The sequence below is a fragment of the Chrysochloris asiatica genome, unplaced genomic scaffold (genome assembly GCF_000296735.1).
Source record: "Chrysochloris asiatica unplaced genomic scaffold, ChrAsi1.0 scaffold00348, whole genome shotgun sequence".
Classification (NCBI taxonomy): Eukaryota; Metazoa; Chordata; class Mammalia; order Afrosoricida; family Chrysochloridae; genus Chrysochloris; species Chrysochloris asiatica.
The window spans coordinates 604,052-618,888 of NW_006408866.1; the positions used below are offsets into that span (position 1 = coordinate 604,052).

Genomic DNA, 14,837 nt, shown 5'->3' on the forward strand with positions numbered 1-14,837 from the left:
GAGCCGTCTTGATAGCTGGAATCCTGAAGTCCGACTCCCCTCCTAGAGGACTAAGCAGAGAGGAACCTTGCTGGTACATTTGTTGTGAAGGGCAGAGCAAACCTTCCAGGAGTGTGCCACAGCTCAGCTCAGGGTCGCACCCAGAGGTGTATGACCCCTGTTCCCATTTCCCTACTATGGAGAAAGAATGAAGGTGTACGCCTTAGACAGCCTACCAATGCCACAGAAGAAAGGCCTGGCAAACAAACCCTGTGGAATTGTGTCTGCAGCACATGGGATGAGCACAAGCTGGGGGCCAGCTTAACAGAAACTCACCACAGAGGGACAAGGGGGAGCAAACCCCACCTTCATTACTAACTTTGTGGCAAGATTCAGCATGAATCTAGTTCCCATCTGGAAGTGTATTCAGGGTTCACCCTCCCACATTGGCTTTCCTCATTGCTGGCGAATTTGGTGGCAGGTCCTTTGTGTGACCCGAGCAATGCAGAATGAGGCCAGACCTTGACTCTTGCTATCCTCATCCTGCTCACAATACCCCTGGCCAGCTGAGGCTTGGTCATTAGAGAGCAGTCATGGGGAGAGGAGCTGCACAACTCTCTGCTCTTCAGACCGCCTGGTACATCTGTGTGCCCTCCTGTCTGTCTCTGTCTTTCTCTGGTTCCCTGGGACTAGATCACAAGCTGGCAGGACTCGGTCCTGTTTCTATCACCCAGCCACCCAAAGCTGAGTCCACCAGATTGAGTTTGTACTTCCGGCCCCTGGTAGCACATGACCCCTGTTGTTGTTAAGTGCCGTCAAGTTAGTTCTGACTCATTGTGACCTTGTATAGGGTTTCCAAGGAGTCGCTGGTGAACTTGAACCATCAACCTTTCAGTTCAAACTGACCTTGCAGTCTAGCACATTAACCCATGGCGCCACACCAGGGCTCCATGGCCCCTATAGGTTCGTTAATTCTCTATAAGAACTTACAAAATTCACCAGGACTGCCATCCTTAGTTACCCATTTACTGTGTAGCCACAAGGAGATGGGGAGAGCCATTCCAGGCAAGATCTGGGTGAGTTCCCGGCTCTTGGTCTTTGTTGTCGCTAAGATTTGGCCTACCCTCTCCTGGGCCGTGGATGTTCTGACCCATCCCTGAGGCGCCAAAGGGAGCTCCAAGGTCCCAGGCCTCCTAGTCATTGTGGCCACAGTGACTATGCATGACGTGGGTCCCAATGCAAGTTGTCATTGTTCCAATGAAGGGCTAAGCATGACTGCATTTGCAGGGTGGTTGGGGCTTGGAGATGGAGGTCCTTCCTATATAGGCTGTGTAGCCCATATTTGCAGGGACTATTTTGGAAAACGAAGGCATACTGATTACTCTCTGAAATTAGAATCAAAGACCAGATGAAGCCTTTGAGCCTCACTTAACTTTTTTGTGCCTGTCTGTGATTGGGAGTTGCCTTAGTATGTGTAGAGAAGCTAAAGCAAATAGGAGAGATGAGAAAGTCAAAAAGCTGAGCAGAAAATGTCAAAGGGCAGCTCTAGAAGATCAAGTATTATAGTGATGAAATGTGCAAAGACCTGGAGTGAGAAAACCCGAAGGAAAGAACACACTCAGCATTTCTCAAACTGAGGGAACTGAAGAAAAAATTCAAGCCTCGGCTTGCAATGTTGAAGGATTCTATGTGCAAAATATTGAATGATGCAGAAAGCATCAAAAGTAGATGCAAGGAATACACAGTCACTGTACCAAAAGAAGTGGTTGATAGTCAGCCGTTTCAGGAGGTAGCATATAATCAAGAACCCATGGTACTGAGGAAGACTGTTCAAGCTGCACTGAAGACATTGGCAAAGAACAGCACTCCAGGAACTGATACAGCTCTGGAGGCACTCATCTGTGCCAAGAAATTTGGAAGACCACTAACTGACCAACCAATTGGAAAAGATCTATATTTGTGCCCATTCCAAAGAGAGGTGACCCAACAGAATGTGGAAATCATCTAACAATATCATTAATATCACATGCAAGTGAAATTTACTAAAGATAATTCAAAAGTGTTTCAACAGTATATCGACAGGGAACTACCAGAAATATCAAACTGGCTTCACAAGAAGATGTGAAATGAGGGATATCTTTGCTGACATTAGATGGATCTTGGCTGAGAATAGAGAAAGATGCATACTTGTACTTTATTGACCACGCAAAGGCTTTCGACTGTGTGGATCATGACAAGCTATGGGTAACATTGGGAAGAAGGAGTTTTCCAGAATACTTCATTGTGCTCATGTGGAATCTATACATAAAGAAAGAGACAGTTGTTAGCCCAGAACAAGGGAGTACGAAATGGTTTTAAATCAGGAAAGGTGTGCACCAGGCTTGTATCTTTTCACCATACTTGTTCAATCTGTATGCTGAGCAAATAATCCAAGAAACTGGATTATATAAAGAAAAATGTGACATATGATTGGAGGAAGACTCACTAAAAACCTACGATATACTGATCATACAACCTTTTTTGCTGGATGTGAGGAGGGCCTAAAATATTTGCTGATGTAGATCAGAGACTACAGCCTTCAGTATGGATTGTACCTCAATGTAAAGAAAACAGAAATCCTCCCAACTGGACCAATCAATAACATCATTATAAATGGAAAAAAGATTGAAGTTGTCAAAGACTTAATTTTGCTTGGATCCACAATCAACATTCATGGAAGCAGCAGTCAAGCAATCAAATGACATATTCCTTTAGGAATTAGGCAGATCTGCACAAGACCTTTTCAGAGTGTTCAAGAGCAAAGATAACAGTTTTAGTACTAAGGTGTGCCTCACCCAAGCTGTGGTATTTTCAGTAGCCTCATAGCATGTGGAAGTTGGATAGTGCATGAGGAAGACTGTAGAAGAATCAATGCATTTGAGTTATGATGTTGGAGAAGAATATTAAAGGTACCATGGACTGCCAGAAGAACAAACAAATCTGTCTTAGAAGTGTGGCCAGAATGCTCCTTAGAAACCAGGATGGCAAGAGTTCATGTCCCATACTTTGGATATGTTATCAGGAGGAACCAGTCCCTGGAGAGGGGTATCATGCTTGCTAAAGTGGTGAGTCAGTGACAAAGAGGAAGAACCCCAACAAGATGGACTGACACAGTGGCAGCAGCAAAGGGCTCACAAGTAACAGTTGTGAGGACAGCACAGGATCGGGCAGTATTTGCTCTGTTGTGCATGGGGTCACTATAAATTAGAACCAACAACAAAAGAAACTCAGTGCCCCTCATTTTTCCCCATCCCACCCCTAGTTGTTGCCAAGTCATTTCTGACTCTGAGACCCTACAGAGGGTTTCCGAGGAGCTTTGCCACCGACATTGCCGTTAGTAGTCCAGTGTTTATCCTGTAGCACCACACCAAGACTCCCTGGTAACCACTAATAAACATTACTGTATATACATTTGTGTATACTAGATATTCCATTTAAGTGGGATCATAAATAGGTGTATTTTTCCTTTTATGACTGATCTTTTTCATTCAGCATGTTTCATGTATGGCATGTATCTGAAATTCATTCCTTTATATGAGTGACTAGTATTCCATTGTATGGATATACCACATTTTGTTTATTCACTTGTCTGTTGATGGAGACAATTGAGAATACTGTGCTGGCTCTGTCCAGTTAGCAGCAGTGCTGAAGGGCTGTGGAGTTACTGCCCAGATGCTTGTATGGAAAGGAATCCCTGCCATAAGAACGAAGGATCGGAAACAAAATGAACAACGCTGTTGTTTTGAGAAAATACACAGCAGGGCATAAACCAATTCAGTGAGTTCTACCTTTGCAATTCAGTCCTGTTGATGACATTCTTCCAGCTTTGCAGCCATTCTCACACCCCATTTCCAAGTTGTCCTTCTGTCATTAGCATAGACCCACTGTCCTTAAGGTTCTTGTCTAATATTTTCTAATTGCTGTTGCCAATTTGATCCCATATGTTGTTAAGTGCTATTCAGTGGGTTCCGATTCATAGCAACCCTGCATTAGGTTTCCAACGAGTAGCTGTTAGGTTTAACTGCCAACCTTGAGGTTAGCAGTCCAGTGCTTATCCTACAATGCCACACAGGACTCCAGGTAGATGGATTTTAAAAGAGCATAATGCTCAAGGCCAGTATTCTTTACTGGTGAAGCCAAACTATTGTTTGACTGTAATAATAATTGCCTTTTCAACTTTTTATTGTCAATTGATTGAAGGATTACAGACAAAATCATCAGTTTTTACATTAGTCAAATCCTACACTTTGTTTCTTCTCAGTGATTACTATCCCCTCTATGCAACAATGGTTTACCTGGCTTCCTCTCTGTGGTGCCTCTTTCCTTTCCACCCACCTTCCAATCCTTTTTCAACTTTGTCCCTAGATAAACGTTGTCCTTTTGGTTTTGAATGATTGACGATTCCATGGTGAGCATTCCTTACTAGTATTGTTGTCGCCCCTCTGTACCTATCTACTGCTTGACAGAAAATTGGGCCACAAGGGTGAGTTCCTTTCCAGACCTAATGAGTGGTCGTGGGCCATAGTCTCAGGTTCCTCCAGTCTCTTTCTGACCCATAAGCCCAGTCTCATTTTATAATTTTGAGTTTTGTTCTACCCTTTTCCCCCACTCTATCTGGGACCCTCTAATGTGATATCCCTTTCAGAGCAGTTGGCAGTGATAGCCGGGCACCATCTAGTTCTTGTGGTGTCAGAGTCGTAGAGACTGATGTTCACATGTTCCATTAGTCCATTGGACTTTCAGTTCTCTTTAAGGTATATTTTTGGTTTGAGGTCTAAAGATTATCTCAGGACAATAGTCTTGGGGGTTCATCCATCCTTTGTAATTCCAGAACGTCTAGATCCCATGAGAATCTGAAATGCAGTGTTTTTCCCCTTTTGATTAGGATTCATCTATAGAATCTTTAGTCAAAGCAATCCATCATGGTACCCAGGCACCATCCAGTTCTTCTGGTCTCATGGCAAGGGAAGCCATTAGTCACACACCCATTTCCTTCTCTTATTCCTGACTCTTGTTTTTCCTCTGCTGCTCCTGGTGCTGCGGATTAATGCACTGGACTGCAAAGGCTGTTTGAACCACAAAGTTGGCAGTTCAAACTCACCAGTCACTCCTCAGAAACCTTGTACAGGGTCTCTGTGAATCGGAACCAACTTGATGGCACTCGACAATGACATTTTGCCTTGGACAGTTGCTTGTAAGCATTTAAGACCCCAGCCACTATGTAACAAACTAGGAGGTAGAGCAGAAACCCTAAACACTGGGAGCCCTGGTCAGTTAACTGAACTAAGTCCTGGAGAAGGAGATCATGCATCATGCTTGGTAAAATGCAGGGTCAATGACAAAGGAAGATTCCAAAACGATGGATCGACACAGTAGAAGCAACAGAGGGCTCAAGCTCAGCAATCGTAAGGATGGCACAGGACTAGCAGGGTTTCATTTTATTGTGCTTAGGAACGCTGTAAGTCAGAGCCAACCCAACCCATAATAACAAGCCTCCAAAGCAAATAACTAAATCCCATGAGGTGTTTGATTATACAACGTTGGCCTTCCCCTCACCATTTTTATTTATTTATTTAAAGATGGGAATTATGGAACAGGAACGTGGTTGCCCTGTGAAATCTCAGAACATGTAGATGGAAGGACTCAGAGGGTCGAGAAGAAGCCAGTGCATGCTCTTACTATGTTTTTCTTCCTTCAGTGGAACATGTTGTTCTGACTCTCACGGACCCTGTGCGCAACAGAACGACACTGCCCACTTCTGCTCCATCTTCACAATTGTTATGCCCATTACTGCTACCGCTCTGTCAGTCCATCTTGTTGGAGCCCTTCCTCTATTTCACTGACGTTCCACTTTACCAAGCATGATGTCCTTTTCCAGGGACTGGTTTCTCTTGAAAACATGTCCAAAGTAGGTGGGATGAAGTTTTGCCGTTGTTGCTTCTAAGGAGCCTTCTGCCGTACTTCTTTCAAGACTGATTTATTTGTTTTCTGGCAGTCCAAGGTGCTTTCAATATTCTTCTCCAGAGCTGTAATTCAAATGCCTTGATTTTTCTGTGCTCTTCCTTAGACACGGTCCAATTTTTACATGCATACGAGGTGGTTGAAAATGCCATGGCTTGGGTCTGGTGCACCTTAGTCTTGAAACTGACCTCTGTGCTCTTTAATACTTTAAAAGGGGTCTTTTGCAGCACATTTGCCTAATGCAATACGTCATCTAATTTCTTGACTGCGGCTTCCAGGAGTGTCGATTGTGGATCCAAACAAAATGACATCTTTGACAACTTCACACTTTGCTTATCATGATGCTATCACTGGGTTATGTTTGTTTTGAATGTAAGGATAGTATTTATTATGGATCGGAGTCTGATTTTTCTTTTTTCCTATTGGTCTTTGTGTTATTATGTTTTTACATATCTAATCCATTTTCTCTTGAATTGTCTTCCCTGGCTTTTAATAGCTACAAAATAAAGTGTTAAGTGAAGCTTATCCTGATTATCCTCTAAAGCTGTGAGGAAAAACTGCGTTCTTGCATGACAGGATTTGAGACCAAATTATTAAGATACAATGGAGACGTCTCCCAGACAGTTATTTTCCTATCTGTGTCAAGTCTTCCGAGGCTACGAATGAAAACGTGTCTTTTAGCACTCCATGCCCCCACCCTTAAATAACTGTTTCTGTTTGCTCCATCTTTCAGCATGAGAACTGAGCGGGGTGGTAGCGCGGAGAAGAGCCCCCAGGACAAAGCTGTTTCCCCTTCATAATAACAGTACATTCCCAGGGCCCCTGAACAGCACACAGAAACAGAATAAGTGGTTGTTGCTGCTGCTATCCATGGAAAAATGGAATTGAAAGATGATGGGATTTTTCCATGAATTTTTTGAAGCTCCTTCTTACTTCCCGGTTGCCTCCTTGCTGGGCTCCCTGGCCGTACTTCTGTCTTCTGCAGATTTTCCTTCCTAAGCTCTGGGTTACAGCCTCTTACTTACCCAAGTTCCCCCAGTATAGGGCTTCCCTCTTTCCCTTCCCTTCTTGTCTGGAATTTACGTGACTTTTAAGAAACACAAATGCCATCCTGTGCAGCTTTCACATGGCAGCTGTCACAAGTTGAACCCTAGTCTCTTCATCTGGGGACAGAAATACTTGTACCTTTCACATGGGATAGGAGCCCTGGTGGCACTGTGAGTTAAGCATCAGGCTGCTTACCACAAGGTCTGTAGTTCAAAGCCACCAGCTACACTATGAGAGGAAGATGAGACTGTGTGCTCCCCGTAAAGATTTTGTCTCGGAACCTCAGGAGCAGTTCTCTGTCCTACAGGGTTGCTATGAAGTAGAATTGAGTTGATGGCAGTGGATGGGGTAGGGATTTCCCACATAGGACTGCTTGAGGATTAAGATTAACTACTTGGGGCGAGGGTCCAGGCGCACCTAAGAGGTCCATAAATAAACCAGGGGTCAGTTGTGTTAGAGTGGTCCTGTGTTCCATCGGGTTCTCAGTGGCTGGGCGTGTGGAAGTTGATCACTTCCAAGGCTTCTCTTCCAAAGCACCTCTGGGTGGACTTGAACCTCCAAACTTTTGTTTAGTACCCAAGCACATTAATCATTTGGCCCACTCAGGGGCTCCAACGCATTGCTATTTGTAGGCAAAGATGGAAGACCCTGCAACTTCTCATTCTTTGCCATTTCTCTGAAACCCCATATTTCAGCTCTCTCACCAACATGACCAAAATTAGCTGCTTCAAGTCTTCCCTAGACCCTAGTATCCAGCTGGCGCTCCGTAAATGTAGTGTTATTTATGCCAGTCATGTTGTCTACTCTTTCCCTTACTTTTTGTCCCTATGTGCCCAAGAGAGTGCCCTGTTAACAAGTGGCACTTAATAAATGCACTGAGGCAGACGTGGGCAGGGTGTGAGTTCAGGGCTCAGGAGGCAGCCTGGTAAAGAAGTTTCCAGAGCAGAGCTAACTTGATTCAGAACGCTCTGAGGGTTTCTTCCCCTTTGAGGAGCAGGAGAAGGTGAACACATACTCTTCTCATTAACTGTAGGCTTTGTTGTTCGACCAGCAGGCATTTGTTGTTGCTGCATTCGTCCCCCTGGGTGCTGTTGAGGGGGGAGGTTTCCTGTTTTCAGTCAGGATGCTGTCAACCGGTCCAGTGTTCTCTTTGCATCCCTGGAAGTCATTTCATAGTGGAGCAGCTCTTGGACCATGAAGACGTTTGATCTTGTTGAGTTGTTTAAACTTTCATTTGTGAAGTTAATGTTTGCTTTGTTGTTTCTGTTTTGACCTTGAGGCTCTTTCCCATGGTTAAAGATTTGGCAGTTCTAGAAAGAACTCTTGCTTTTCTGTCTTCTCCCCCCATCTTCCCTCTCTCTTGCTTTTCTGTCTTCTCCCCCCATCTTCCCTCTCTCTTGCTTTTCTGTCTTCTCCCCCCATCTTCCCTCTCTCTTGCTTTTTTCTGTCTCTCCCCTTTCCCCTCTTTTTCTCTCTTTTCCCTTCTTTTTACTTCCTTTTGAAGTCTTATAGTGGTATCAAACATCTTCCTTTCCCAAATAATTCTTTGGAACTATGGCTCAGTTGTTACTGTTGTTAGGTGCTGTCCAGTTGGTTCTGATTTATAACAACGCTGTGCATAACAGAATGAAACACCGCCCGTTCCTGTACAATCCTCACAATTGTTGTTACACGTTAGCTCATTGCTGCTGCCACTGTGCCAGTCCATCTTGTTGAGGGCCTTCCTCTGTTTCGTTGACCCTCCATTTTACCAAGCATACTATCCTTCTCCAGGGACTGATCGATCCCTCCTGATAACATGACTCAATTAGAAGTCTTTAAAGTTGTTGTGTGTGTGGTATTTGTGGTATGTGTGCGGTATATGTGTGTAGTGTGGTGTTTGTTGTATGTGCGCAGTATATATGTGTAGTGTTTGTGGTATGTATGTGTGTGGTGTTTATGGTATTGCTCAGTATATGTGTAGTGTGTGTGGAGTTTGTGGTACGTGCATGGTGTGTGTGTGGCGTTTATGGTATGTGTGCGGTATATGTGTGTAATGTGTGTGTGGTGTTTGTGGTATGTGCAAGATATATGTGTAGTGTGTGTGTGGTGGTTATGGTGTGTGTGTGTGACGTTTGTGGTACGTGCACGGTATGTGTGTAATGTGTGTGTGGCGTTTCTGGTGTGTGTGTCATGTGTTTAGTATGTGTGGTGTGTATGGGGTGCATGTGACACATATGTGGCGTGCATGGCATGTATGTGGTGTGGGTGTGTGCATGTGCACGCATGCATACCTTCATATATTTATTGCATCTGTTTCTTTGACAGACATTTAGAGTAGATCCCAGCTGACCTGAATCTGGTTTGAGCATGGCCCCAGCAGTGCCTTGTTTCCCCATCTGTGAAATGGGCACACTGGCACCCCTCCCTCACAGGCTGTACATGAGGAGCCCATAGCCCTGGTGACTCTGTAACTTGTAGGTTTTTTGTACTAGTGTCCTGCCTGCTTTCATCACTTGACCATCTCAGCCATCTTGCCTGTAAGTGGAATTGAGGTCAGTTAGAAGCAGTCTTCTCAACCAGCTGTTCCATCAAGTCAGTTACGGTTTGCGGAAACCTCATTCTAGGACCTTACCTAGACGTCTTGTTTTTAGTGTCGTGGAGTCTGTTCTGACTCCCAGTGATCTGGTGTAGGGTTTGCGAGGCTTTAAATCCTTGCTGGATTTGAATGCCTTGTCTTTCTCCCACAGAGCAGCTGGTGGGCTCGAACCGTGGACCTTGTGGTTCATAGTCCAGTGCTTATCATCTGGAGCCACCATGCTCACCTGGACTTTCCTCCTGTGTAAGTGTCAGGATTGGCCTCCAGGCTGTGCAGCTGTGACCCCTGGACTCTTCTTTTGCCTTGCAGCCGATGCTTTCTTCAAAGCCGCCATAAGCCTTATTCCTGAAGTCCCGACGATGATTAACATCGATGGAAAGATGCGGCCATCGGGATCATTCCTTCTGGAATTCCTCTGCAATTTCTTTTCAACTCTACTAATAGTTCCGGTAGGTGACCCTCGAGGAGCCTTCCAGCTACTGTCTACATGCTGGGGTTCTGGTCAGATGGTGGGATGGCTCGGAGTTTTTTCTGTTTGCGGTGTGTCTCCCATAATCTCGGGCATATTCTGTCTCTACTGATGAGGGAGGGGTAGCTTAAGGGTGATGGGCTCAGACCTTGGGGCCAGGTGCACCTGGTGAAGAATCTCCCGGCTTGACCAATGACCAGCGCTGCAGAATTGGACAGTTGTGGACCTTTACTAGACTTTGTTTGCTCCTCTGCAGAGTAATAGGAATCCCGTTAGCTTGTCTCTAGCCCCTGGGGTTATTGTGAGTGGCACACAGGAAGTACCCCAGAAGGCTGTGGGGCAGTAGTGGTGATGTTCTCATGGCGCCATGTAAGAGACAGAACCAAGATGGCGTTGATCACAGGGACTTTTCTGGAAGGGTGCTGGGCTTTCTCGTGGACTGTAAGAGACGAGCAGGGTCCCAGCAGTAAGAATTGGTGGCTCAGTGGTTTGATTCTTGGTCATTGCCTCTTACACTCAGTCACCACCCCTATCAGTGGAGGATTGCATGTTGCTATGACCAAGTTACAGTGGAGCTTCCAGAGTAAGACAGACTTAGCAAGAAAAACCTGGCAATCTCCTGAAAATTCAGCCAATGCAAATTCTGTGACTCACAACCGTTCAGTCCACAGCTGATCATGGGATGACCCAGAACTGGACAGCCTTGGGTTCTGTCGTGCATGGGGTCAGCGTGAACTGTGGGCTGACTCATGCTTCTTTCCACACTTTCACCATGTGGTAAGGCCCGCTGTATACAAGACGCCCAGTGCTGAGCTTCACGCCGCTGTTACTCCACAGGTGTTTGTTACTCCATAGATTTCATTCACCTACAGGAGCAGAGAGCCTCAGCATCCAGGGAGGATGTGTTCTCTGGGAGTTAACTGGGGGCATGGGGGCAAGGACAGGGCATGTCTGGGCAGAGGGGACAGCATGGGTGAGACCCTTGAGGTGGGAAGGAGCGTTTGAGGGACTGGAAGAAAGCCGTAGTGACTAGACCAGGGGAAGGCGAGAAGGATGCTGACAGACAGATACTTGATGAAGCTGGTGACTTGGGATGGGGTGTGTGTGTGTGTGTGTGTGTGACTCACAGCAGAAACCTTCTGTCCCCTTGTGACCTCTGTCTCCTCTTGTCTGTCCCTGCCATGCCTTCATCCTCCCACCCCACCTGTGCTCCTGCCCCTTCTCTAAAGGGCTTCATAACTCTGCGGAAAACAAAGCCTGTTCTGACTCCTCACCACCCATTACCACAGAGTAGTATGTGTTTCCAAGGCTGTAAGTCATTTCAGAAGCTGATTCAGCCGCTGGTGGGTTCAAACTGCTGGCCTTTTAGTTAGCAACTGAACACTGAACCTCTGCACTTCCAAGCAGTTTGCAAACACTCAAAACTTCCATTTCAGAGACGTGAAAACTGCGGCACAGAGGTCAGGGCCACAGCTAGTCAGTGGCCAAGTCCAGAGGTCTGTGTCCAGCCTCCTGTTTCGTGGCCTTCTTCTTAGCACTTCTGGGAGGCTAGTCACTATCAGGGCATTACGCTGCTCCCTAAGATTGGCATTTCTGGGGCAGCTTCCTGAGGCTCAGAGATCCAAAGAAAGGCCCCCTGCCACGGCCAGGGGTGAGAGGTTTGAGTCCACTGCAGGCCCCCTTGGAAGAGCCCAGGGAGTGGCTTTGTTCTGCCCTCTGTGAGGGAGGCATCCTGGCTCAGGCCTCTAGCAGAACCATTGTCTCTGGAGCGCTGTTCAAATCCAGGGCCAATTTGTTTTTCTTTTTTCTTTTACTTCTTTTTAAAAAGTCTGTATCTGTCTTGCTTCAGTTGTTAGCATTCAGTCATCAAAGTACAGTTTTTCTTTTCAATTTTACAACTACTGAAGCTTGGCTATCATGTAGAAATGTTTTTTCTGTACACGAGATTGAAAGTCATCTCTTGCCTCTTTGGTTTGTGGCCAGAAGCTCTTGGAATTACCTGACTTCCAACCTTCATGGCTTCTGATTGCCCCTTTCACTCTCTTTGAAGGTGTGTTGCGTCGTTTCCCATAGATGTTGAAATTAAGTTACTGGCACATTCAGATTGTTGTCTCTTTCCAAGGCAGATCCCTAAATAAAATAGATACTTTTGGGCATCCACATAGCAGAACAAATGAGACTGGTTAGAAGCAGCTGTTAGCAGAGGAAACCAGTCATGCGCTGTCAGTGGAGGTGGGCTGTGAGGGGCAGCTGTGCTGTCTTGATGCCTGTCATTTGAGGCATTTAGACTTGAGCACCCTGTTTCCCCTCTCGTGCTGGGGTGGCAGCTCCTGTCGATGTTCCTGGCTTGTACAGAACACCTCACCCAATGGAAGCCATCACTGCTGCACATATGCCTTCAGGTTAGACTGAAAATCAAACCAATCCCATTGCCGTGGACTGTGTTCTCCATCATGGCGGCTCCGTGGGCGTCAGAGGAGAACTCTGCTCCACAGGGCTTTCGGTGGTTGTGAATTTTTGCAACAAGGCGCCTCGGGTTGGTAGCTGCTGCGTGCTGAGCCATTTCTTGGATGAGGTTGATGCTAATTCTCATCAAGGTTATAGCATTTCTCATGCGCCACTCAGATGACTGAATGTGTGTACGCCCTCTTCTGTTAGCAAGCCCATAACATTGGCAACAAACCTAATTTATCTGTATGTCTGTGTGTCATTAGGTAGGAAGGTCACTCTGGAGCCACACTGCCAGGGTTCGAATCCTGGGTCCCCCATGAACCAGCAGTGGGACTGAGAGCACCGTACCTTCTCTGTGACTCATTTCCCCACCTGTGAATTGGGGACCCCAGTCATATCATCCTGGAACATAGGAGATGTTTGAGCACAGTGTTAGCTTACCATAAATGGTAGCTCTTATGACTTGTTTTTGCAACTGCCCCAGTGTCTGGCCCTTAGAAAGTGTTGGGGCAAAAAAAACATAGTCCATCCAACAGTATTTACCGAGTGCCCACCTTGTGCCTCACACTGTTCTAGGAGCTGGGGAGAAGGTTGGATCATATAGCAACCTACAGAATGCAGGTACTTGCCCCCTACTTTTTGAAAAGTTGTTTTGTACCACCTCACTTTTTTTTTTTTTTAAAAAAAGCTTTCATTGTGAATTGAGTGATAGTTTATATAGGAGAACACTGATTTTGAACTCATCCTATCGTATTTTGTTTCATGGAAATGATTACAATCCCCTCCATGCATCATCATTTAACAGTATATATATATATTTTTAATGTACACAAAAACACTAAGGAATAATAATTTAAAAAACAACAACACTGAGGAATATATAATCACTTAAACAACCAAAGTGTGCATTCTGCAAGCCAGCCTCCTGGCCACCAGCACACAGTCTTTCTCTTCCCATGAGTCTAGAGTCCTCAGCTGCTCTATCTCTCCATGTCCTCATCTCTGCCTCCATCTCTGGTGTTGCTGCTTCTCTGGATAGGGTCCCCACATTCTGCTTGTGCTTTTCGCCCTTGATGGTCCTAGGGTCCTCTGTTCCTGGATTGTAAGATTAACTACTCCCCCGTTTATGTTACAAAACTTCTACCTTTACAGTTGTGCCTATCGCAATTAGTCATGATAACAATTACTCACTATTTAATCAAAAGAATCCTATTCCCATTTCCTTTCACCAGACCCATCTAGACAAGATGAAAACTATTCAGTGGGGATTCTATCTTTCCTCTCCCCCACGTACTTTGAAACTGAACTCCCTCTTGAAAATTGTAAGTCAGCTCCCACCTTCCACCCCCATTTTAGGTAGCCAATGTCTAAGTTGCCCATCCCTATCAACCCTGTAAACCAAGAGGATAGGCTTGATCCTGGATGTGAAGACTCCTTCCCTCACAGTTGGTATTTGGAGCTACTACAGCCATAAGTATAGGTCAAGTTCATCAAATTGTAGCAATTTACACTTGTTTCCTTTATCACATTTCTTTATCTTCCTCTAGTCAAGTTCTGGTCATCAAGCCATCGAAGCTAGGTCAAATGGGTACTATCTGCAACTTTGGGCGTTCTTGTGCTTCCCCCCCACCCCCCTTTAGTGTAGCTGGACACTTCACTCTCAGCTCTGGTCCTCTGTGGGCTCCGTGTCCATGGGCTCAGGAGTTCCCCAGTCTCCCCAAACTTCAGACCAACCAGCCCTTCCTCTTCTTCTCTCAAGGTCAACAGGAGTCTGTGGAACGTGGTCGAATGCTACACCACCTCACTTTTATGAAAGATTTATATCCTGTTTGCACCAACCTTAAGAAATCTGAAGAGGATTTTTGCTTTTAGCGAAAAAGGCAAAAAATGAAGCTAGTATTCAGTGTTTGTTCTACAGGGAGTCATGAAAGAGGAAGTGTGCATCCTGAGCAGTGAAAGTGGCGCCCCCAAGCGCCTTCCCCGGGAACTGCACTCTCGTCTCCACATGGAGCTGCCAGAGCACTGAGCTCTGTCATGTTAGCTTCAGGTGTTGTTTGCTATGACTTGGTTGGTTGTTTTTTGAGTTTGGGAACACTCACCAATCTTTCCCACATACACTAATGGCAATCGCTTCATCAGTTGATGCCATTTTGGCTTAAAAAGGTTTCATAGGGATGTTCGCCTTATTGTACAGCTAAGCCAATCGATAAGGCCCTCAGGACTTATAGGCATGTCTGAAAGGAGAGAAACAGATTAATCTGTGGATAAACAAGATCATTTTTGCTGGTGAGAATTGCTCTTTTTTTTTTTTTT

General features: G+C 45.5%; 1 protein-coding gene across 1 annotated transcript in view; it reads left to right on the forward strand.

Annotated features, from left to right (window-relative positions):
• LOC102811094 (chromosome unknown open reading frame, human C16orf62) overlaps positions 1-14,837 on the forward strand; it is a 134,293-nt gene that overhangs the window by 102,939 nt on the left and 16,517 nt on the right. The window contains exon 27 of the mRNA XM_006875954.1: positions 9,914-10,053. Coding sequence (XP_006876016.1) covers positions 9,914-10,053 — 140 coding nt within the window. The remainder of the gene's footprint in view (positions 1-9,913; positions 10,054-14,837) is intronic.